Source organism: Acomys russatus, chromosome 21, assembly GCF_903995435.1.
Source record: "Acomys russatus chromosome 21, mAcoRus1.1, whole genome shotgun sequence".
Classification (NCBI taxonomy): domain Eukaryota; kingdom Metazoa; phylum Chordata; class Mammalia; order Rodentia; family Muridae; genus Acomys; species Acomys russatus.
In genome coordinates this window covers 17,064,230-17,089,436 of record NC_067157.1, presented here as the reverse complement: position 1 = coordinate 17,089,436, position 25,207 = coordinate 17,064,230, and the positions used below count along the sequence as shown (strand labels likewise).

The 25,207-nt window shown below is 42.8% G+C and overlaps 1 protein-coding gene across 2 annotated transcripts in view; it reads left to right on the top strand.

The window, feature by feature from the left end:
• Positions 1–11,078: 11,078 nt before the first annotated feature.
• The window catches only part of Ros1 (ROS proto-oncogene 1, receptor tyrosine kinase), a 118,065-nt gene continuing 103,936 nt past the window's right edge, over positions 11,079–25,207 (top strand). The window contains exons 1-3 of one of the 2 annotated variants that reach the window (XM_051164260.1): positions 11,079–11,491; positions 18,488–18,532; positions 24,770–24,829. In XM_051164260.1, the coding sequence (XP_051020217.1) occupies positions 11,369–11,491; positions 18,488–18,532; positions 24,770–24,829 (228 nt within the window). In that variant the 5' untranslated portion in view covers positions 11,079–11,368. The remainder of the gene's footprint in view (positions 11,492–18,487; positions 18,533–24,769; positions 24,830–25,207) is intronic. The other variant, XM_051164261.1, reaches the window with a different exon arrangement.

Here is a 25,207-nt window from a genome sequence, read left to right as displayed (position 1 = left end):
TCTTAGGCAGGCATCAAAGCTGTTAGCTGCAGAGAATTACCTTGACCTTCTGATCCCCCGGACTCTACTTCCAGAGAGCTGTGATGACAGGTGCAAGCCATTACTCGTAGCCATTATTTTATTACTTAAATTGCTTAGTGCTGGGGGAGAAAGATAAGACCCATGTACTAAGAACTTCAAGTTCATTAGTGTGCAGCAGTCGTGGGGCTGAAATAACCTGCCTGGAGTTGATGTCCTTCCCCACTGTCTTTCCTGTCTGGACAGAGGTACAGCCTGGATTAAAGGCATGTGCCACCACACCCGGCTTCACTGTATTCTTAACACATTGTCCCTTGCTTATGTGCTTGTGATTGGCTGACTGATTGAGACAAGAGTCTCCTGTTTTCTACACTGGCCTCTAACTTACTATATGGCCAAGAACGACTGTGAATTCTAAAGCCTCTCGTCTCTACCTCTCATGGGCTGAGATTGCAGCTGGGCCCTCTACTGCTTAGTTTCTGTGCTACTGGTGATGGAGCCCAGGGTTTCCTGTCTGCTAAGAGAGCACTGCACCAACTGAAATGTATCTCGCCAGGCGTGGTGGCACACACGCCTTTAATTCCTGTACTCGGGAGGCAGAGGCAGGTGGATCTCTGTGAGTTCAAGGCCAGCCTGGTCTACAAAGCGAGTCTGGGACAGCCAAGGCTACACAGAGAGACCCTGTTCTTGCAGAAGAGTTGGTGTAAGTTCCCAGCACCCTAAAGGCAGTGCCCAACTATGTGTGAGGGGTTGCAGTAAAGACAGTGACCTGATCACTCTGTTAATGGGGTAGGTTTTTATTGTGAAGAGAGGGGAAATATCTAGAGGCATCTGGAAGAGTCCAGAGCAGAGAGGAAAGAAAGCAGACTGGACATAGACAGGGCTGTCTACGAAGGAAGCTGAGAGAGCAGAGAGCAGAGAATGAGAACAGTGGGATAGCAGGGGGTATGGGGTGGGGCGGGTGGTGACGTCCTTGCTCTTATAAAGAGAATCTGAGAGGAAGGGAGCTTGGGCAGCTGAGAAGCACCAGGATGATAGCTAGAGTGGGGACTTCAGAATGTCTAACAGCCTTTAATCCCAGCACTCGGGAGGCAGAGGCAGGCAGATCGCTGTGAGTTCGAGGCCAGCCTGGTCTACAAAGTGAGTCCAGGATGGCCAAGGCTACACAGAGAAACCCTGTCTTGAAAAACCAAAAAATAAAATAAAATAAAACAACTACTTATGAGTAGGGACTGAGGGGGCCTGGGAGCTAACAGGAATGTTTTGGTTTTGTTTTGTTTTTCCAAAAACAGGATTTCTATGTAAAACATCCCTGGCTGTCCTGAAACTCACTTTGTAAACAAGGCTGGCCTCATATTCACAGAGATCCATCTGCCTCTGCCTTCCAAGCAAAGGGATTAAAGGCGTGCACCTTTATACCTGGTTTTACTGTGGATTTTGATATGCAACTGCTGTCACACGTCTTTGGAGCTATATGTCCCTTCTGCCAGAGGCAATGGAAATGCCTCCTTTTGGAGACAGAAACTTGTTTCTGAGGAATACTGGCTTGTATTTAACAGCTAGGAAGCCTTCTACACTCCATTTTAAGTTTGTTTCTAGATCGATGGACTGCCTGAGCCCTAGCAGAAACCATCCTTAACTCTAGGTTCTGGAGATCTGATGCCCTCTTCTGGCCTCTACAGGCACCAGGTATGCAGTTGGTGCACATATGTACATGCAGACAAAACACTCAAGCACTTACACATATAAAGTAAATCTTAAAAAAAAAAAAAAAAAGAAATAACTTCTGTGAGTTCGAGGTCAGCCTGGTCTACAAAGTAAAGCCAGAACAGCCAAGGCTACACAGAGAAACCCTGTCTCAAACAAACAAACAAACAAACAAGCAAACAAAAACAATAACAACAAAAAAGGAATATCCTTTTTTTTTTTTTGGTTTTTTGAGACAGGGTTTCTCTGTGTAGCCTTGGCCATCCTGGACTCACTTTGTAGACCAGGCTGGCCTCGAACTCACTGCAATCCGCCTGCCTCTGCCTCCCGAGTGCTGGGATTAAAAGCATGCGCCACCACGCCCGGCTCGGAATATCTTTTTTTAAAAAAAGATTTTATTTATCTTATGTATGAGTGCTCCATGAGGGCATCAGATTTCAGTATAGATGGTTGTGAGCCACCATGTGGTTGCTGGGCATTGAACTCAGAACCTCTGGAAGAGCAGCCAGTGTGCTCTTATCCACTGAGCCTTCTCTCCAGACCCCCAAAAAAGGGATATCTTTACTGTAAACTGTTGTACTGAAGCTCTTATTGAACATACAGAATGCTGTGAATTTGTGGCATATGTATTTAATTTTATTTATTTTGTTTTGTTTTTCTAAGACAGGGTCTCTCTATTTAGCCCTAGCTGTACAGACCTCACTATATAGACCAGGATGGCTTCTGACTCAGATATCTGTCTGCCTCTGGAATTGAGAATACGTGTTGATATACCCCACATGTATGTATTTTATGTTATATTTATTTTATATTATGAAGCCTTTTGTGAGAAGAAACCAAGATAAATAGAAATGTGTAATGCTTTTATGTCATATATATCATGGATTTATAAAACATTTTTTTTCTTAGAACGAAAGCTCTTTTCTTCCACCCCCCACCCCCTTGAGACAGAGTCTCAGTATGTAGCCCTTGCTGCCTTGGAGCTCTCTATGTAGACTACCTGCCTCTGCCTCCTGAGCGATGAGATAAAAGGTGTGTACCACCATGCCTGGCTTATTTTAATGCCTTTGTTTTGTTGTTTGACACAGGGTCTCTTACGTGGTAGCTCAGGCTGGTCTCAAGCTCAGATGCTAGCAATATAGCTATTGTGCAAACCATCACACCAAATTGCACACATATGGGGGTGAGAGGGCTCAGCTGGTAAAGGTTCTGGCCCCCGAGCCTGAGGCTCTGAGTTTGACCCTGGGAGCGTAGACGGAAGAAGGAGAGAACCGACTCCTGCAAGTTGTCTCTGACCTCTATGCACGAAGCCCACGGTAACACCTTCATTAGTCCCACAGTAAATCAGTAAGTGTAGGGGGCTGGAGAGACGGCTCAGAGGTTAAGAGCGCCGCCTGCTCTTCCAAAGGTCCTGAGTTCAATTCCCATCAAGCACATGGTGGCTCACAACCATCTATAATGTGATCTGATGTCCTCTTCTAATGTGCAGGTGTACATGGAGGCAGGACACTGTATAATAAATAAATAAACCTTTAAAAAATCAGTAAGTGTAGTTATTAAAGACCCAAGCCACAGGGGCTGTAGAGAGGGCTCGGGTTACTCAGTTGCAGATCTGTGTTCAGTTTCTAGCACCAACTTCAGGCTGCTTCTTCTAGCTCAAGGGGATCTAACACCCTCTCTGGCCTCTGGGAGCGCGTGCGCGTGCACACACACACACACACACACACACTCATACACACTCACACACACAAACTCATACCCACAAAACATAGTCACATGACAAGCACACACATACATATATATATATATATATAAAACAAATAAATCTTTTTTTAAAAAGATTTCTTTTACTATTTATACAGCATTCTGCCCACATGTGTGCCTGCCCACCACAAGAAGGCACCAGATCCCATTACAGGTGGTTGTGCGCCACCATGTGGTTGCTGGGAATTGAACTTGGGACCTTTGGAAGAACAGACAGTGCTCTTAACCTCTGAGCCATCTCTTCAGCCCAATAAAAATAAATCTTTAAAGAAAAGCCCCCAGAACAGAAAACACCTGAACATAGGCACACAATGATTCACACAAATAATGAACTAGACTTCTTTCTACTCCCTGCCCCTTTTGAGACTGGATAGGTCAAGCTGGAATTACAGATGTGACCCTCCACTCCCAGACGTACATCTTCCTAATTCCTTTCCCCCAGAGAGGTAACCTCTGTTACATTTGGAGTGAGTTCTTTCCCGTGATTCCAAAACAGACCTTTGAGTTTTGCTTTAGGAATATTGCTAGTTAAGTGTAATTATTATACCAGGAGTGTGCTGGCCGCTATACAAGTACAAATTTAAATACAGGTACATTTTGGTTTAAAATGTGAACTCTGAAGCTGGATGTGGTGGTGCATGCCTTTAATCCCAGCGCTTGGGAGGCAGAGGCAGGTGGATCTCTGTGAGTTCGAGGCCAGCCTGGTCTACAAAGCAAGTCCAAGACAGCCAAGGCTACACAGAGAAACCCTGTCTCAAAATAAATAAATAAAGTGGACTCTGAGGAACTATGAATGAGCCTTGATGCCATTCCTTAGCACAAGAAAAGCTGGATGGGCTGGTTTTTCTTGGCTTACATGGCATTCCTGGCACAGTTCATCTTCCCAAATTCTTACCCACCTAGTGAAAACATTCTTTGTACTGTGTAGTTTTACTCAGCAGTTCTGGAGCAAATAACTTTATTATATTTTGTCTTTGTTGGAAGGGAGTCACCCCATACTGGCATCTAGTTGCTCTCATGGGATGGAAACAAAGGCTCTCTGGTAAGTCAGGAAATACTTGTTGTTTAAACTAATTCTTTTGTGTTTTTGTTTTTCGAGACAGGGTTTCTCTGTGTAGGCTTGGCTGTCCTGGCCTTGCTTTGTAGACCAGGCTGGCCTTGAACTCACAGCAATCTGCCTGCCTCTGCCTCCCAAGTGATGGCATTAAAGGCATGAGCCACCATGCCCAGCTTTCTCTAGTTCTTTTATTTATTTAATTTTTTTTTTTTGAAGTCGGGGTCCTGTGCTGAGATATATAGGCATTTACAACCTAAATATATTGTATTTGAGGATGTATATGCACACCTACGCCTCTCTTAAATTAAAGGAGATATGAGTTACAGTCCATAATATGTCAAGAGCATGTGCAGTGCCCCATATGTGAGGTTATTTTGTGACAAAAGACTGAAAATATTTGATTATGTGAATTTTTTTTCTTTTCTTTCTTTCTTTCTTTTTTTCTTTCTTTCTTTCTTTCTTTCTTTCTTTTTCTTTCTTCTTTCTTCTCTTCTTTTTCTTTCTCTTTTTCTTCTTTCTTTCTTTCTTCGTTCTTTTCTTTTCTTTCTCTTCTTTTCCTTTCTTTTTCTGCTTCTTTCTTCTTTCTTTCTTTCTTTTTTTTCTTGAGACAGGCTTTCTCTGTGTAACAGCCCTGGCTGTTCTAGACTTCCTTTGTAGACCAAGCTGGCCTTGACCTCACAGAGATCCACCTGCCTCTGCCTCCTGAGTGCTGGAATAACAAGCTCATTTCATGATTTTTAAGGCTTCTAAGATTCTATAATTCTGTCAGAAACAAACAAACAAACAAACAAACAAAAAACAAAACAAACTTTATTTTTTTAATTTTTTTCAAAACAAACTTTAAAATGGCTTGTGAAAGGCCTGAATCAAATTTCTGTTTCTTGTCCTGAACAGGAAGCTGGGAGACATGCCCGTAGTTCTGTGTGGCTGTCACTGGGATAGGAAGAAGCCGTTGCTCTCATAGATAGTTGGCTAGTGTTGTCCTTTTCTGTAAGAGAACATTATTGAGCATAAAAGATGAGGGTTTTTTGGGGGGAGGTTTCTTTTTCTTTCTTTTCTTTCCTTTTTCTTTTTCTTTTTTTTTTTTTTTTTTTTTTTTTTTCTTTTTTTTTTTTTTTTTTTGAGATAGAGTTTCTTTGTGTAGCCTTGGCTGTCCAGGACTTGCTTTGTAGACTGGGCTGGCCTTAAACTCACAGTGATCCACCTGCCTCTGCCTCCCGAGTGCTAGGACTAAAGGGGTGTGCCACCATGCCTGGATATGGTGGAGCATCTTTCGGGTATATGCCCAAAAGTGGTATAGCTGGGTTTTGAGGTAGAGTTATTCACCCTTTTCTGAGAAAGCATCAGATTGCTTTCCAAAGTGGTTATACAAATTTGCACTCCCACCAGCAATGGAGGAGTGTACCCCTTTCTCCACATCCTATCCAGCATGTGCTGTCACTTGAGTTTTTTGTTTTTGTTTGTTTGTTTGTTTTTTGAGACAAGAGTTTTTCTGTATAATAGCCCTGGCTGTCCTCACTCTGTAGACCAGGCTGGCCTTGCACTCACAGTGATCCACCTGCCTCTGCCTCTGGAGTACTGGGATCAATGGTGTGTGCCACCACGCCCAGCCCATCCTGAGGGGTGAGGTTTTATCAGCTCTGATTCTTCGCCTGTGCTTGAGTCTGGAGTGCTACGCTGCCACCCCGTGGAGGTGAGGCTTCCAGAGCTAGCAGGAGCCGCTGTATAAGCAGTAGTGCTGGAAATGACACAGTAAGTCACACTCTAAATCAAGAACCTATGGCGATGCTGCATATTGCTGATTATGTAAGAATTAAGATAATGACTGCTTTCTGTTAATGGAGGTATATACAATGATAGTTTCCTTGTGAATAACTTTCTTTGAACATTTGTTTGAACACAAACCACAAAACTCTTGAAAGAAAGAAGTGGATTTTCTTTTTCTTCTGCTCTAAATCCCAATATAGGATGACCACATGTTTCATTTTGTATTTTCCGGACCCTGACATGTGCATACCGGGCAAGCTTCTAGCAATCGGAGCCCGGTCAATCTTAAGCACACCATAGATATTGCGGTCGGATGCAGGGATTCAGAGTTCTTTGTTTCTTTTCTTTTCTTTTCTTTCTGTTTATTTTTTTATTTTTTTGAGACAAGGTTTCTCTGTGTTATCTTGGTAATCCTGGACTTGCGTTATAGACCAGGCTGGCCTCGAACCCACCTACCTCTGCCTCCCAAATGCCGGGGTTAAAGGCGTGTGCCACCATGCCTGGCTCAGTTCTTTGTTACTAACAGATTGTTACAGAGTTAAGGGAGGTTATACAGGATCCTGTTTAGAACAAAAGGAGCCTCCGAGGAATTAGCAGTAAATGAGTTTACCATGGTGTGTGGTGTCTCATTTTCAGTAACCTCTACACTTGGGAGTTATCAGTAGGAGGATCAGGAGTTGAAGGCTAACCTCAGCTACATAGAGTGTTTAGGGCCAGCCTTGGACTACATGAAATCCTTTCTCAAAATAAAACTACAGACAAAACAAACCCCCAGAAGTCAGTGGCTCTATTGTTATTAGGATCATACAATTTGTAGCCAAATTGTTGAGTAGTTGCTGAGTAGACAAATGGAGGTGGCTTATTTACATAGAAAAATATTTCAGGGCCAGGGACACAGTTCAGCAGGAGAGTGCTAGTGTCAGTAAGGCTCTGGGTTTAATCTTCAGTGCTGAAGAAAAAGAAAGGATAAATACTTCAACAATAAAGTGCAATGAAGTACAGGTAGGGGCACTCTATGAAAGACCTTTAAAGACTTCACACTAGTGTCTGGAAAGATGGCTCAGTGGCTATGAACACTCACTGGCTGCTCTTCCAGAGGACCTGGGTTCGATTCCCAGTATCCTCATGGCTGGTCATAAATATCCATAACTCCAGTTCCAGGGAGTCTGACACCTGCCTCTGGTGTCCTTGGGCTCAGGAATGCAAGTGATGCCAAAAATACATTCAGTTAAGATACACAAACAAACAGAATAAGTGAAGATAAAACTGTACTCAGTTGGGCTGGAGAGATGGCTCAGAGGTTAAGAGTACTGGCTGCTCTTCCAAAGGTCCTGAGTTCAATTCCCAGCAACGACACGGTGGCTTACAACCATCTATAATGAGATCTGGTACCCTCTCTGACTTGCAGGTGTTACATGCAGGCCGAACACTGTATACGTAATAAATAAATCTTTTTAAAAAAATGTACTCAGTGAAAGAATCCAGGCACAAAAGACAACGCATTGTATATTTTACTTATACAGGACGTCTGCAATAGATACCGCCATACTGTCTACTAAGGACTAGCGGGGGAGGGAATGAGATGTGACTGTTACTGGAAACCCATTTCTGTTTGGATGGTGGAATAGTCCAGAATTTGATAGTAATGCTTGTCACACAGCCTGTCAAAATATTACAAGCTACCAGGCAGCATATGTTAAATAGCAGAACTGTATGGTGTGTGAATTACATCCTGGCAAAACTGAAAGTGAATAGACACTGCGCATCGAGCTCTCACGGCAGCCGACTGTGAGCAGGAAGGATGCTGTGAAGGACACAGAATAGAAGAACGTCACTTACAGAGCCACGTTCCCATGACTGACTTTCAGCTCTGTAAACTGTAGAATCAATTAGCTTGGAGACAGTTGGAGGGAGAAGAGAAACCAGCAGTTTCAGACGCAATCTCGTTTGCATAGGACTGGAGATTTACTGAGGACAGGTACATTTCAGGCTGACCTCCGGCTATGTCACTGTGCTGCCCGACCCTTCGTGTCCTCACCTGTAACGCTTTTGAGAATTGTGTTCACGGAATTGAACGGGAGTGATAAAGGAGGGGCAGTCTTATAGGGTATGGTAGATATTCACAAACACTTTATTATTATTTTTTTTTTCATTGCTGTTTTGCCAGGCACTGACCAAGCTCTGAGTCCATGTGAGGTGAGAAAGACACCCATTATCTCAAGCTACCCTGAGACATTATTATCCTAGTAGGCTGTTACTGGAAGGGTTTGAGGTCCAGGCTTTTTAGAAGTGGTGGGGCCTTCGTTTGCCTAGATTTCCTGTTTTGAAGGTCAGACAAGATGTGATAGCCTCAAGAATCTTTTTTTAAAAGATCTTGTTTCATTCCTTTTCTCTTCTTTCTTTCTTCTTCTTCTTTTCTTTTGTTTTTTGAGACAGAGTTTCTCTGTGTAGCCCTGGCTGTCCTGGACTCAACTTTGTAAACCAGGCTAGCCTTAAACTCACTGAGATCCACCTGCCTCTGCCTCCTGAGTGCTGGTATTAAAGATGTGTGCCACCACACCCGGCTCTTAAACATACTTCTTAAACACTTGTGAATTCATGCACTCATTAGATTGCAAAACCCAGAGCAACCACACAATCTTGAAGTTACAACATCTCTTTCTTTCTTTCCTTTTTTTTTTTTTTTTTTTTTTTTTTTTTAGTTTTTTGAGACAAGGTTTCTCTGTGTAGCCTTGGCTGTCCTAGACTCACTTTGTAGACCAGGCTGTCCTCAAACTCACAGCAATCTACTTGCCTCTGCCTCCCAAGTGCTGGGATTAAAGGTGTGCACCACCACTGCCTGGCCTGCAACAGCTCTTTTTCATACCCTGCTAATAGTCAAATAAATGAACGACTTAAGTTTTCAGGCCAGAATTGGTAGCGGGTTTTGTTAGTGTAGCAAAAGTTACAAGTGTTGCTTATGCTAACAAGACAACAGACACTGGTCATTTAGTGAAGAAAATTAAAGATTTGTGTATTTTAATTTTTTTTTCAAGACTGGATTTCTCTGTGTTGTCTTGGCTGTCCTTGACTAGCTTTGTAGACCAGACTAGCCTGGAACTCAGAGATCCACCTGCCTCTGCCTCCCGAGTGTTGGGATTACAAGCATGCACCACTGTCGCTGGACCTTATGTATTTTAATTTTATGTGTATGGATATTTTGCCTGCATATATGTGTGTGTGCCACGTGCACTCAGTGCTCATGGTTGCCAGAAGAGAGCATCAGATCCCACAGAACTGGAGTTAGAGATGGTTTGAGCTATCGTATGGGAGCTGTGGACAGAATCTGGGTCCTTTGCAAGAGCCTCAGATACTCTCAGCTACTGAGCTATCTTTCTGTGTCCCACTGCAGTGAAGATTAAAATTTAAATTTGTAAGAGGAGAAAAAAATTATTTTCTGCAGAAAGGTGTTCAGATTCCAATGATCAAGACACATAATTCCTATATATTATTTAATCATCATTTATGAAAATGCAGCAGACTAACAAAGAACTGGTAGGAAACGGGAAGGTTTTTAAGAAAACAAAAATTTGGGGCTTAAGTATGGGGTCGAGTCAATATCTGTTCATGTTTTGTTGTGGCACATGTGTACTTACAGACAGGCACACACACGATGATGGTGATAGTCATAAACATTTGGAATATGGATGCAGGAGAATTAAAAATTCAAGGTAGAACTTGGCATGATGGTGCACGCCTTTAACCCCAACACTTGAGAAGAGGCAGGTGGATCTCTGTGTGTTTGAGGACAACTTGATCTACATGGTGAGTTCTAGATCAGTCAGGGCTACATAGTTAAGGCCCTGTCTCAAGAAAATAAGCAAATAAACAAACAGAAACAACAAGAAAGGAATTCAAGGTGCGGGCTGGGGGCGTAAGTTGGTGGAGCGCTTGCCTAGCCTGTTTGAGGCCCTGGATTTGATCCTCAGCACATCAAGAACTGGATGTGGTGGTGCTCATACCTGTAGCCCCACCTCCATAGCAGAGGCAGGAGAAGGATGAGAAGTCCAAGGCTATCCTCAACTACATAGCTACACTTGAAGGCTAAAACCTAGGTGACAGAAAATTCTGTCTATCTCGGGGGTAGGGGTGGGGGATGGGGTCGGGGTAGGGGTAGAGGTGGGTGGGTGGGGGAAGACAGATGGTCTAGAGAGGCCAGTCGCAATCTATCCAGAATGACTGCATTCTGTCGCTTGTAGATTTCAAATTCTTTGTTGTAGTGTCACATGAGCTTGGTCTGGGTGGCAGGATCATGGAGAGTCTGTACCACATTTTCTTCTCAGGTGTGACACTTGTAAGTAGCTTAGGTTTCTATGGTGGTTGGTTTCTGTCTCAACAGACCTGATAAGGCAGTATTTTAGTTAATATGTAGTAAAATTCTGAGAGTTCTTTCACAAACTTCCGTGTCTTGAACTTTTTCTCAGAGCACTTGTCTGGCAGATTTCAGCTTCGTTGCTCTTTAATTTAAAAAAAAAAAAAAAAAAAAAAGAAGAAGTATTCGGTTTCTAAACATTCCTACTTTCTTCTCTATCTTGGTGCTTACTATTAAGGCTTTCACTTTTTAAAGTATCTGTTATAAGATACGGCTTGCCAAGTGTGCACCATCAAAACTCAAATCTGTGCATAGCTCAGCCAACCTCAGAGAGGTACGGTGGCTGACCGACTTAAGAGTTCTGCGTGAAGCTCGTGTGGCCAGCGGTGTCACTGTTTACTTTGCTGGTGGAGAGCTCTTCACGGGTCTAACCTTTAGCCAGTGAGTGCGTTTCGTTATGGGAGCAAACGGAAGCTAAACTATAAAATAGCCACGCTATGACGTTCCTAGCTATCTAAGATCCAAAGGTCTAAACTAACCGGTCTCAATATTCTTTTAAGAGGGAAGGATACTCTAACACTGCAAAAGAAAACAGATAACCCACTAGTCACTCCTGCAACCAAGGTGATGAAGCCTAAAGAACCCGTAAAGCAAGATGGAGACGTGAGGACACCAGCCGTGTAGGAAGCCAGCCTTGATGAGGGATGAAGAGCATCCGCTGGCTCACTCCAAAGCCTATCACCCCTGTGGTCCTTGGCTGCATATGGATCTCTGTGGCACAGTGTACAATTCTGAGCAGCTGCCTAACGTCCTGTGTAACTAACCTGGTAAGTTTCACCGACCTAATGTTTGTTTTTGCAGGGGGACCAGAACACAAATGTTGCTTGTAATCTACCGGTTCATTTTCCTTTCATAAGAAGGGAGCAAGAGAAGATGCTTAATGTTCCCCCCCTCCCCAACCAGGTAGAAGAATATATAATTTCAAAATGTAAGGCAGAGTAGTCTATTTATTTGTTATCAAGTTCTAGATCTTTTGGGAGAGTACGAGGCCTTAAATGGAATCAGATTTTATAAACTGTAAAATATTCTACTTAGTAACTTACTATCAGATTATTCATATTCATTTAAAATATGAAATAGGCCTTTGGCACACTGTAAACATTCTAGCTTTCCATTAACAGCGACAGTACTATGGATGGATTGCTGACTAGGAAGCTGGTCTAGAGGCTAGGCACAACATTTTGTGTAAACAAACTGGATTCTTTGTGTCTCTTTATTTCTACCTGTGCATCTGTCAGGTTTGAGTAATAAGTTTTGACTTGAAAATTTTTTCTTTCTTTTTTTAAAATTAAATTTACTTATTTATTTATTCACTTTATATCTCAAATGCACCTCCCTCCCTCCTCCCCTCCCAATCCAGCCCTCCCACCCATGTTTTTCTTTCTTATAGTACTCCCTTTTGTCTGTGTTGTATGAAATATTCAATGATGACTTAGTTGTGCTGAAAACAGTCAGCACCTTTATTTTAAGTTAAAAAAATTTTTTTTTTTGGAAACAGGGTTTCTCTGTGTAGTCTTGGCTGTCCTAGAATCCCTTTGTAGACCAGGCTGGCCTCGAACTCACAGTGATCTGCCTGCCTCTGCCTCCCAAGTGCTGGGATTAACAAAGGCATGCGCCACCACTGCCTGGATTAACTTTTATATAAATTATCTTGAAAAACCAAAGACTGAGATGGGCAGTGGTGGCGCACGCCTTTAAGCCCAGCACTCAGGATGCAGGGGCAGGGGAATCTGTGAGTTCGAGGTCAGGCTGGTCTACAAAATGAGTCCAGGACAGCCAAGGCTACGCAGAGAAACCCTGTCTCAAAAAATAACAAACAAACAACAACAAAAAAGAGAAGCATGGAAGTCATATGGTATTGCAAGAGAGTTTGAGGCAGGAACCAGGAGAGTAATGCCAACCTAGACTACAGGCTACCGTTTTCTGCCCTTGAAAGGATTTCATTTTTTCCTGCTATGTATATACGTATGCATACCCTACTGTTTATATGATAAAGAGAAAAGAGTGAGGGAAGACTGGTAATTCCACTGTTTTGTTTTGTTTTTCGGAGACAGGGTTTCTCTGTGTAGCCTTGATTGTCCTGGATTGGCTTTTGTAGACTAGGCAGGCCTTGAAGTCACAGTGATCTGCCTGCCTCTGCCTCCCCAGTGCTGGGATTAAAGGCATGTGCCACCACCACCCAGCCTTTGTTTTGTTTTCTTTTTTGTGACAGGGTATCTCTTTGTCAGTAATTCTACTGTTAATCCTTGGTATTTTTCTCTGGCATATCTTGATGTGTGTGTGTGTGTGTGTGTGTTTGTGTGTGTGTGTCTACTATTTTCTTTTTTGAGACACAGTTACACTTTGTAGTTAAAGATGGCCTTAAACTTATGGCAATCCTCATGCCTCAGCCTGCCTGGGGTTAGAGTTTACAGTAGCAAGCCATTATGACTGACTTAAACATATATAATTTTACATGCAATTATTTCATCTCACATTATATTATGAATTTCCCTCTATATCCAAAAGTTCTTTGGAAGCAAGCTAGTTAATATATTTAGAGAGCCCTGTGGTGAGTGTACTGCCACAGGTTGTTAGTTTCTTTACTTTTGAAACCGATTTTGACTGTTTTCAAAACCACAGTCTTCATTTGGTTCCTAGCTCTCCTTATGACTGTCCGTGTGTGGGTAGCATGCCCTCGGGGTTTGGCAGCCCAAACAGACAGTCAGTTCCTTTGTTGGGCTGCCTTCATTCACCACCTACAGCGGAGGGCACAGCCCCCAGGGTGACAGCTGCAAGAGACACAGTCTGCTGGTTTGACCAATACATGCAATAAAGTGTGCTGAGCTGTGCCTCCCACACAGGTCTTGGGGCAACAGAAGGTAGCCACTGTGAGGCATGTGGCCACCTTAATATGCTCCACAGTCCTTTTTTAACGTGGTCATTTGCCATGAAGAACGTCCTTGATTTTGACCGGTGGCTGATACTAAGGCATTTTTTTTTTCTTTTTCATTTAAACGTGAAACGAATTCCTGAACAAAAGAACGTTAGGATGCAGCCAGCACCGGAAGGCAGATGCAGAGTCAGTACAGGGTTAAAGCGTGCCTGCCTGGGATACCGAGTGAGCTGTGGGATGTCCTGGGCCACAGAGTGAGACAGAGAGTCGCAGCAACCAAACCAGAGGGGGAGAAGGTGCTAGAACTGCTGGGGAAAACACAAGCTTGAGCTCTGGGCATGAGTGGGGGTGATGGTGGTGGTGGTGGTGGTAAGGATGGAGGGTTGGGGGTGGGTGGGTGAGGTAGGGGGGCTGGGGAGGGTTGTATTGACTGAGGAACTCTATGTGTGAGCTCAGTGTATCCATTGCCTTATATTTGAATTCTGCAGAGGGGGAAAAAAGTGGCTGGGCATGGTGACACACATCTTTAACCCCAGCACTCGGGAGGCAGAGGCAGGTGGATTGCTGTGAGTTTGAGGCCAGCCTGGTCTACAAAGTGACTCCAGGACAGCCAAGGCTAACACAGAGAGACCTTGTCTCAAAAAAAAAAAAAAAAGGCCAAGCCGGGCGTGGTGGCGCACGCCTTTAATCCCAGCACTTGGGAGGCAGAGGCAGGCGGATCACTGTGAGTTCGAGGCCAGCCTGGTCTACAAAGTGAGTCCAGGATGGCCAAGGCTACACAGAGAAACCCTGTCTCAAAAAAAAAAAAAAAAAAAAAAAGGCCAAAAAAAAAAATTGAGGACTAAGTATAGAAGTACTCACTTAACAGTGTGAGTTCTATTCAGTAGAGTCTGTGGAAATCTGTGCAACCTCCAACTCTGCTGTGGTTGCAGTTGGAAATGCAAGAAGGTCAGTCATGTGACTAGTGCTCTCATGGACACCACAGTATGCTTAAGTGTCAAAGTTTTGATCACTAGACAGTTAAACATTGCTGAAGTTGTATTGTATTGTAGTTTCATACTTTTGACAGATGGGAGAAAAATGACAACACAGTTTAAAATTTACTAACCAGGAACCAACTAAAAGGCTGTTAGAAAAACATAAGACATTAAAGAATGACAACAAAAACAAAAGAACTGGGTTGCAGAGTGTGCTGGAGAGACCCCTTGATGCTTCAGAGTGTGTGTTGCCCTTGTAGCGATGTCAAGCTTGTTTCCTGACGCCTGTGTAGGGTGGCTCACAAACGCCTGTACCCAAGGGTTCACTAGAATTTCCCCATCACATAATTTAAAATAATAATTAAAAACCCTTAATAAGATAATGGAATAAAAGCCTAGTCCCCGAGATGTTCTATGCAACATCTAGAAATTTGCATAGTTTGTTTTTATATAGAAACAGACTGGTCGGGCAACTCATCAAGCTGTACCCAGACCGAGTGCATCCTCTTCCTCTCCGGCCTGCTGAGGCAGCCCACCGGAGGGAACTGAGCAAAAAGCAGGCAACAGCGTCCCTGTCAGAGACAGCCCCTGCTCCCCTTACTAGGGGACCCACAGGAAGCCTGAGATGCCCATCGGCTATATCTGTGTAGAGGGCACAGGTCCAGTCCATGCATGGCCCTTGGTTGGTAAGAGCATTTGTTCTTGCAGAGGACCTGAGTTCAACTCCCATGAGCCATATGGTGGCTCACAAATCTCTGTTGTCCTAGATTAAGGGGATCCAACAGGCATGCACATCAATGCATTCTGGAAAAACCTTTCTACTCATACACTAAAACACATAAATCATAAAAAGCAAAGCCTAAAACAAATACAGACTCCCTAACAATTTAACTATTTAAAACTTCAATTATTCTGTTTACTAGAACAGCAAATAATAAAAAGAAAGGTCCAATGTGGGAAAAGATACTACAAGTGATATATAAAACTCATCAACTTGGATATTCATAAAAGCACTTAAAATTAGAATATGAATAGCCATCCCCCCCCAAAAAACTTTGGGGCTGCTGAGATGGCTAAGTGGGTAAAGAGGCTTGCAACGAAGCCTAGTAACCTGGGTTCAATCCCCAGCACCCATATGGTAGGAGAAAAGCTGGTTCTCTCACCTCCACATATGTCCTGTAACATACTCAAGCCACCCCCCCAATAAATGTAATAACAATAAACTACTAAAATACATGCGATAATAATCCACCTCAGATCAAGCACAGAACTAGAAAAGAAAAACCAGTAAATTATTTCTGCTATTAGCTTGGTAAGGATACAAGTATTTATGAGAAAAAATGCTCATGATTTAACAAAGATATGGATAAGATGCATTTGGCATTCACTATGGATTAGGGATTAAATCATAACTTTCTTTCTTTTTCCCAAGACAGGGTTTCTCTGTGTAGCCTTGGCTATCCTGGACTCACTTTGTAGACCATGGCCTCAAACTCACATCCATCTACTTGCCTCTGCCTCCCCGAGTGCTGGGATTAAAGGCATGTGCCGCCACACCTGGCCTAAGTTATAACTTTCAAGAAAACACTGTATTAGTAAATCTCAAAAATGATATTCCTTTTTAGCTCTGCATGTCAAGAAACTGATTTGAGATTATTGCATAACTAATTAGAAGTCTGTGTGAAAGGCCATATATAGTGCACTTTGCACATAGTGACAATAGATTCCTAAGAGCTTGCACTGAATTGTAATTTTTATTAAAAAAATTTTTTTTTGAGACAGGATTTCTCTGTGCAGCCCTGGCTGTCCTGGAACTCACAGTGTAGACCAGGCTGGCCTCAAACTCAGACATTCCCCCTACCTTTGCCTCCTGAGTGCTAGAATTATAAGTATGCATTACCACTGGCCGGCTAAAATTCTGAACATTTTAAATTTATGTGTTTCTATTTGGCACTGGTGTGGTTGACCTAGAGCCTTGCATATGGCAGGCTAATGCTATACCACTTAGTCATGTCACATCTCTATTTTTGTAATTGATATATGAAAAAATCATAAAAAACTTTTACTATGGTAGTACGCTATTTAATTGAATCTTCTCAGAATGTTACAAGTTGAATCTTTTTTGGTTCTTTTTTTCCCTTCTATTCTTGTGGAAAGGTTAAGTTTTTATTTATTTGTCTTTTGTTTTTGTTTTTGTTTTGTTTTGAGTCAGGGTCTCACTCTCTGGCCTGGAACTTGAAGCAATCCTTCTCTCTAGACACCTGAATACTGGGATTACAGATAGGAGGCACCATAACTGGCTTATGGATTAAGTATTATTCTTTTTATAAGTGAAATGAGGAACACTAAGTCAAGCATTTCTCTTAAAGAGAGAATATGTATTAAAATGAGTTAAAATGCAGACCAGTCTGCTCAGTTCTATTTGTGAGGGAGGAAGTTAAGACTTTGATTAGTTCCTGTTTGGGTGCCAGGATAGACAAGGCTTGTGCCAAGGAGTAGGTGTTGGGTCAAAGAGGGTCTGGGATGTGGGACCAGGTTTGTGTGTTGGGGCTTTGCGGGCAGTGCTGAAGGTCCAAAGTCAGAGAGAGGCGTCCTGTGGTATTCACAAAGAACACAACTTCCTTTGAAATCAGAACCCAAGCAGTTTACTAAATCTCTTTGGACCTTGACTATAAATCAGGATTAGTAATAGTCCATGCTTTGGAGGGTTGTTGAGACACTTTATTGAGATTTAGCATAAAACAGCGATAAATGTGCCTTGGACCTAGGAATGGTTCTATATGAGCTGTGACGATTATGGGAGGCAGGGCATGAGTGAACGGAGGCAGGGAAAGTGCTGAGGGTACCAAAGACCCGAATGAGGCTGCCTTACTGAAGGCCACTTGGCCAGCACTCCTGGCCTGGTGCCTGCAGAGGCCAGGAGAGGGTGTTGGGTTCCCAGTATCTGAAGTCTCTGATGGTTGTGAGCCATCTCTCCAGCCCCATAAATGCCTTCTTAAAAGTTTCAAGTGGAGAAGTGAAGAGATAACTTATACTTTATTAAATATGACTCCAAATTTGTGTGCTTCTCCATGGTTACTGAGTAATTGGGGAAAAAAAAAGGAAAAAAAATTGAAAATAGTTTTTTTTTTCCTAATTCAAGAGACCTTAGATTGAATTAGTTACCTGATCCACAGGCTCACTTAACTCACCGTGAGGTCCTGTCACCCTTCACAGCATACTCTCACACCCATCCTTGTAGATGCTGCAGAATTTCTAGGTACTGCGTACATAATTTGCGTCAGCTTTTTGTCCAGCTTTGTGACAGATGACATGACTAGAAAACACTTGGCAAGTTACTCTACAAGTAGGAATAAGAGGATTCTAGGAAGATTAAAAAAAAAAAAGGTGTAATGCACTAAGAGGTATAGCTCCTAATTCACTTCATGAGGTCTATTACTCTATTAGCAAGGCTATTTGAAGAAAACCATAGATCAAAATCTGTCACTAAAACAGGGGCAAAATTTGTATCTGTGGATTCTTTGTTTGTTTTTTGAGACAGGGTTTCCGTGTATTGCCCTGGCTGTCTTGGACTCAATATTGTAGACCAGGCTGGCCTTGGATTCACAGAGATCTGTCTGCCTCTGCTTCCCAAATGCCCAGCTGTATCCATGATTCTATACCCACCAATTTCAACAAAAACTATTAAAAAGAAATCTTGAAACTGCAAAAAAAAAAAAAAAAAAGTGTAATGGCACATTGGTGGGGTATTGATATTAATGGTATTGGTTGAGTATTGATGGTATTAGTGGGATATTGATGGTATTGGTGGTATTGATGGCAATTGTGGTATTGGTGCATTGGTGGCATTGGTAGTGGCGTTGGTGGGATTGGTGGGATTGATAGTGTTTATTGTTCCTTCTTCATTTCAGGGCAGACAGCTTGACAGTGGCACACGGTACAATCTGAGTGAGGTGGTGAGTAATTCTGTTGTCAAGAACTTAAGGTTTGTGTGGGCTTTAAAGGGGGAATATTGGTCTGTTTTATTACAATAAGAGTAATTGCTAAATAAAATCTCATTTACTCATTTTTTTTTTAATGAAAAAAGTTCTATTGAAAACAGTGAGAAGTCTGAGTTATAGAATTCATTAAAAATGAAATGTGTTAAAGTAGGAAAAGCAAAGGACTAATTCAAGCCCATGATTTTGCCTGCACACCTGGGTGGCTTTGTATAAATGACTTAATAGTTCATTGTATGATGTCTGAGAAGGATGGGCTATATAGTTCTCCTTGTTTCTGTTAGCAGTTATGTTTTGAGGTTTTATTACTTTTCTGCACATAGAAACAGTTATCCAACAAATGTTTATTGACTCAAAATGCATATGTGGCAGGCACTGGGTTAGGCAGAAGAGATTTACAACACGGGCCTGTGTTTAAAGGAACCACAAACTTTTGAGACACAATCCAAAAGCTACGGACAGAAAACACAAGAGTGTTCTTATTATGGGACATTTTAGAGGTCACACCGGATCCAAGAGCACCTACCTCACTTGCCTGCAAGATATCTAGATAAAGAGGAAGAGTTTTCGAGAACAAAGATTTTTAAGCTTTTTCTCCCCCCCCCCCCCCCGCCAGCTTGAGACCCCTTTTCTTCTGAGGAGCTGTCTCAGGTATATATGGGTGAGTAATGTAAATCTTAATTGGAGATGGCTCCGTGGGAAAAGGTGCTGGCCACTAACCTGACCGCCTGAGCTCAATTCCCAACACCAGCGTGGTGGAAGGAAAGAACTAACCCTGAAAATGGAGGCAGGGAGCGGATGCTTTGCGAGAACAGCAAATGCTCTCAGCGTTTAACCATCTCTCTAGCCCTTTAGTTAAATATTTGATACTGTAAGATATACAGCCTCTTCAGCATTTCCTGGAGTTGACAGATGTTTTAGTTTTATAACTGTCAATGCTAAAATACTTCTTTGTTTTTCTTTTTTCTTCTCTTCTCTTCTTCTTCTTCTTCTTCTTCTTCTTCTCCTTCTTCTTCTTTCTTCTTCTTCTTCTTCTTCTTCTTCTCCTTCTCCTTCTCCTTCTCCTTCTCCTCCTTCTCCTTCTTCTTCTCCTTCTCCTTCTCCTTCTCCTTCTTCTTCTTCTCCTCCTCCTCCTCCTCCTCCTCCTCCTCCTCCTCCTCCTCCTCCTTCTTCTTCTTCTTCTTCTTCTTCTTCTTCTTCAGACAGGGTTTTTCTGTTACACAGAGCCCTGGCTGTCCTGGACTCTCTTTGTAGACCAGGCTGGCCTTGACTTTACAGAGATCCACCTGCCTCTGTCTCCCAAGTGCTGGGATTAAAGGCATGGACCCACCACACCCAGCCACTAAAATACTTCTTTGCATAAATATGTAATATAAAATCTTGGAAATATATTTAGGGCTTCTTCAGAAATGGTTAGAAAATCTCTCCTAATACCAAGTCAAAATTCAAACACCAAATTTAGAAAAGTTAAGTTTGTTCTTTGACGATTACATACATGGATATGATCGATCTCATTAGATCTTGTTCTTTGACGGTTACATACATGGATATAGTGGATCTGATTAGGTCCTCTCTCTTTTCATTGCCCCCTCCCCCACCTCCAATCTCTATACATCCTCAGTTATCCAAGGTTCATAAAGTTTGGCTTGTTTTTGTGACTCATTTAGTGAAACTAAGAGCATCTATGATTGGACTGGCAATGATCTATCCGTTAGAGCTCGGCGGAGTCTCCAGTTTACCAGTGAGGGGTAGGGGCTCTTGAGCCTCCTCTATCCGGGTCTGACTGTGGGTGGCCAGTTCTTGTGTAAGCTGAGTATAGGGAGCCTTAGCTTCTGTGAGCTTGTGATTCCAATGGCTGTGTCTAAGTCAGACGTAGGGTGTTTTGAAAACCTCTTTCCTATCTTCTGGCTCTTACATTACTTCTGCCTGTGTTCTGCAATGTTGCCCAAGCCTTAGGGGAGATGATATAAAATGTTTTGTTCAGAGCTGAGAACTCATCCGTCTTAGCCCATAATAAGGCCTTATGAGCCCTGTCATTTCCCCCACCGTGGATTTTTTTCATCAGGTTTACAATTATAGACTCCTCTGGAGTTAGTATTTTCTCTTTCTTTGTTTTTTTTTTTTTTTTTTTTTTTGGTTTTTTGAGACAGGGTTTCTCTGTGTAAGCTTGGTTGGTCTGGATTCGCTTTGTAGACCAGGCTGGTCTTGAACTCACTGCAATCCACCTGCCTCTGCCTCCCAAGTGCTGGGATTAAAGGCATGCACCACCACACCTGGCGAGTCTTAAATTCAATTGGAGAGCAGTTGTCTACTTCCAAAACATTAGTATCATTATTTCACAAATGACCAAATATCAACTTTAAAAAAAAAAATCAAGAATTCTAACACAATATAATCCAAAGGCATACTAAGGTGCTTCTTCCTTGTTGGATACATGTTTTAGTTATTTTTCTATCACTATGATGAAACACCACGGTGAAGGCAACTTAAAGAAAAAAGAGTTTATTTGGGGCTTACAATTTCAGAGTGTTAGAGTTCATGACCATCATGGGGAGCACGGCAGAGGCAGACATGGTGCTGGAGCAGTCTCTGAGAGCTCCTATCTTGTGGAACAATAAGAGACAGAGAGAGCCAACCTCCTCCAATAAGGCATAGTTCTCAATCTTTACCAAACAGTTCCACCAACTAGGGACCAAGTATTCAAGTATATGAGCCTATGGGGGCCATTTTCATTCAAACAGAACTGATGATAGAAAAATGATAAAAATCACTCTTAAAAATGTAAATCGCTGGGATTGGTGGCACATACCTTTAATCCCAGCACTTGGGAGGCAGAGGCAGGTAGATTGCTGTGAGCTTGAGGCCAACCTGGTCTACGAAGTGAGTCCAGGACAGCCAAGGCTATACAAAGAAACCCTGTCTCAGCAAAGAAAAAAAGAAAGAAATAAGAAAAAGAATCGTTTTGTTTCATGAGAAAAGAAAACTTTTCATATATAACTAAAAAAGTAAAAATAAAAATAAAAGAAAGGAAGAAAAAAGAAAAGAATAATCACCACTATTCACACTATAGTAGTCAGGGAGCATTCACTGACATTGTGTGATTTTTCAACATACATGTTGTAAAGTGTACATGTTAGGAGTGTAGAACTAAGGCTACTGTGAAGCCATGCAATGCAACATGGGTGAAAGCTTCTAGAAGCACCTCAGATTTACTACAATATGATTTTGTGGTGGTTTGAATATGCTTGGCCCACAGGAAGTGGCACTATTAGGAGATGTGGTCTCATTGGAGGACGGGTGGCTTTGTTAAAGGGAGTGTGTCACTGTGGAGGCGGAATTTTGAGATCTCATATATGCTCAAGTCTGACCTATGTGACACACAGTCTCCTCCTGGCTGCCTTCAGATTAAGATGTAGAACTCTCAGGCCCTCCAGCAGCATGTCTGCCTGCACACTGCCATGCTTCCCACCATGATGATAATGGACTAAACCTCTGAAACTGTAAGCTAGCCCTAATTAAATTTTTAATTTTTAAATTTTATTATTATTATTATTATTATTTTGGTTTTTCAGGACAGGGTCTCTCTGTGTAGCCTTGGCTGTCCTAGACTTGCTTTGTAGACCAGGCTGGCCTCGGAACTCACAGGGATCCCCCTGCCTCTGCCTCCCGAGTGCTGGGATTAAAGGCATGCGCCACCACACCCGGCTAATTAAATTTTTAAAAAAAGATTTATTTATTATGCACACAGTACTCTGCCTCCATGTACACCTACATGCCAGAAGAGGGCCACCAGATCTTATTATAGATGCTCATGGACCATCATGTGGTTGCTGGGAACTGAACTCAGGACCTATGGAAGACCAGCCAGTGCTCTTAATCTCTGAGCCACGTTCCCATCCCCCCTCCAATTAAATGTTTTGAGAGTTGCCTTACTCAAGGTGTCTTTTCACAGCAATAAAACCCAAACTAAGACAGATTCCAAATTAATTTTCAAGCATTTAGAAATCTGTTACTGCTGCCAATTTTTTTTATGACTCCCTATTCAAGGGATATTATAAGTCATAGTTTAAGAAACTATGTTCAGGCAGAAGAGATGAATTTGCAAGTAAAGGCACTTGTACTAACCCTGATGATCTGAGTTTGAGAACTAGAATTCACATGGAAGAAAGGGAGAAGTGACTCCCACAAGCTGTCCTCTGATCTCCACATCTGTGGCACACGCACGCGCGCGCGCACACACACACACACACACACACACACACATGATGTGATAAAAATGAAGCTGTGTTATAGCAGGACCAGACGGCGAAAGCATAAATAAAATAGGAATGAGCTGTGTGTCAAATATTAGGCTAACTTGCTCAGGAAATGAGGATGCTGGATGCCATGCATGATAATTTGGTGTTGATATACATGACAATGGAGAGAGAGAGATGAGATAAAATTAAGAGAATGTTGTGACTAGGTATTTTTATTTTTAACATAGGGTCTAATTATGCAGCCTTGGCTGGCTCAAAACTTGCTAGGTAGACCAGGCTAGCCTCCAAGTCATATATGATCCACTTGCCTCTGTCTCCTGAGAGCTGGGATTAAAGTTATAAGTCACCATTCCAGACCCACGTTTGGGTTTTAAAAAGATCTCCTCAAAGAGGCAAGTGAGGGGCAGAGGGGATCCTATATGAGCTTTTGGCAAGTGGTGAAGGGCATATAAGTCAGCCAAGACTGTGGGTAGGGAGGCCAGAGAGAACCTGGCTAGTGACTAGGTGTGTCAGTGGGACTTGAAAATGCCTGGTTCATAGGAGGAGGGTAAGGAGTTAGAGAAAAAAAATGTATCTGGCTTCCTGGCTCAGGCAACTCTAACATACAAATGAGAGAATATGTGCATGACTTGGTGCAGGTGTCTAAGAAAAGCATGTCTGTCTGGGTGGAGCTTGATAGGAAGTCAGGCACTGTTGTTGTTGTTATTATTATTATTATTATTTTGGTTTTTTTTTTTTTTTTTTTTTTTTTTGGTTTTTCGAGACAGGGTTTCTCTGTGTAGCCTTGGCCATCCTGGACTCACTTTGTAGACCAGGCTGGCCTCGAACTCACAGCGATCCGCCTGCCTCTGCCTCCCGAGTGCTGGGATTAAAGGCGTGCGCCACCACGCCCGGCTCTTATTTTGGTTTTTTGAGACAGGGTCTCTCTGTGTAGTCTTGGCTGTCCTGGACTCCCTTTGTAGACCAGGCTGGCCTTGAACTCACATCGATCCACCTGCCTCTGCCTCCCGAGTGCTGGGATTAGAGGCGTGTGCCCCCACGCCCGGCTCTTATTTTGTTTTTTTTGAGACAGGGTCTCTCTGTGTAGTCTTGGCTGTCCTGGACTCCCTTTGTAGACCAGGCTGGCCTTGAACTCACAGCGATCCACCTGCCTCTGCCTCCCGAGTGCTGGGATTAATGGCATGTGCCACCACGCCCGACTGTCAGGCACTGTTTTAATTTGGGGGTTATCAGCACATAGTCTTGGTGGGAACAGTCAAGATAGCCACTGGCACAGACAAAGTGGGAGCCATGAGCCATCTGTCCAACAGGAGGCCAGCACAGCTTTGCGGGCGAGGCATTTGAGGGCAGCTTTGTGGCAAAAGCAGCCATAAGTAACATTTAAAAATGGTCTATCTAGGCGGGAGGTGGTGGCACATGCCTTTAATCCCAGCACTTGGGAGGCAGAGGCAGGTGGATTGCTGTGAGTTTGAGGCCAGCCTGGTCTACAAAGAGAGTCCAGGACAGCCAAGGCTACAGAGAAACCCTGTCTCAAAACAACAACAACAACAACAACAATGTCTGTCTACTCATTTTGACATTTTACCTGGTTGTCATGCCTGGTTTTGAGTCTTGCTGGTTGTATGGGCACAGACCATGATGTACTTGATTTCTTGCTATCCTGGACTTTACCTGCTGCCATCTATCTACCGGTTAGGGTATTGATTGTTCTTGGGGTCTCATCTGCTCAGGGCTGAACTCGCATTTGCTGTCCTGCTAGACAGTAGGCCTGTCTATATTAAAACCAGCTCTGATTACAATCCTTGAGGGGGACTTAGGTTTGTCAATAGATTTCTATTTCTAGGATATAAGATGGTACCTGTTGTTACGGTGCTCTTTCAAGTTACACAAATAAAGTCACACTTCTTCACTCACAACTGTGTCTTATCCCTTGCAGTGCATTCAAGGGTGTCAGTTCTGGAACCCTTTAGAACAGGAAAAGTGTGCTTTAAAGTGTGTAAGTATTAATTATTCTTATGTATTTTTTGAGAGAGGGTCTCATGTAGCTCAGGCTGGCCTCAAACTCATATGTAGCTAAGGATGACCTTAAGTGTCTGATCTTCCTACTTGACCTCCACAGTGCTGGAAGGATTATAGTCATGTCCCACCACACCGGCATATGTGGTGACTGGGGATTGAACCTGGCCCAGCAATGTACGGACTGAGCCACACCCCAACACGCTAATATCCTTTTCTGTTAATGAGCTAAACTACGGCAATGACATTTATTTAAGGACATCAGAGTTGGTTTTGGCACCCTAGCTCTGTTATCCAGTCACACCAAAGGCAGAAGCAGGAGAATGTGCTAGTGTTTGAACCCAGCCTGGGAAACATA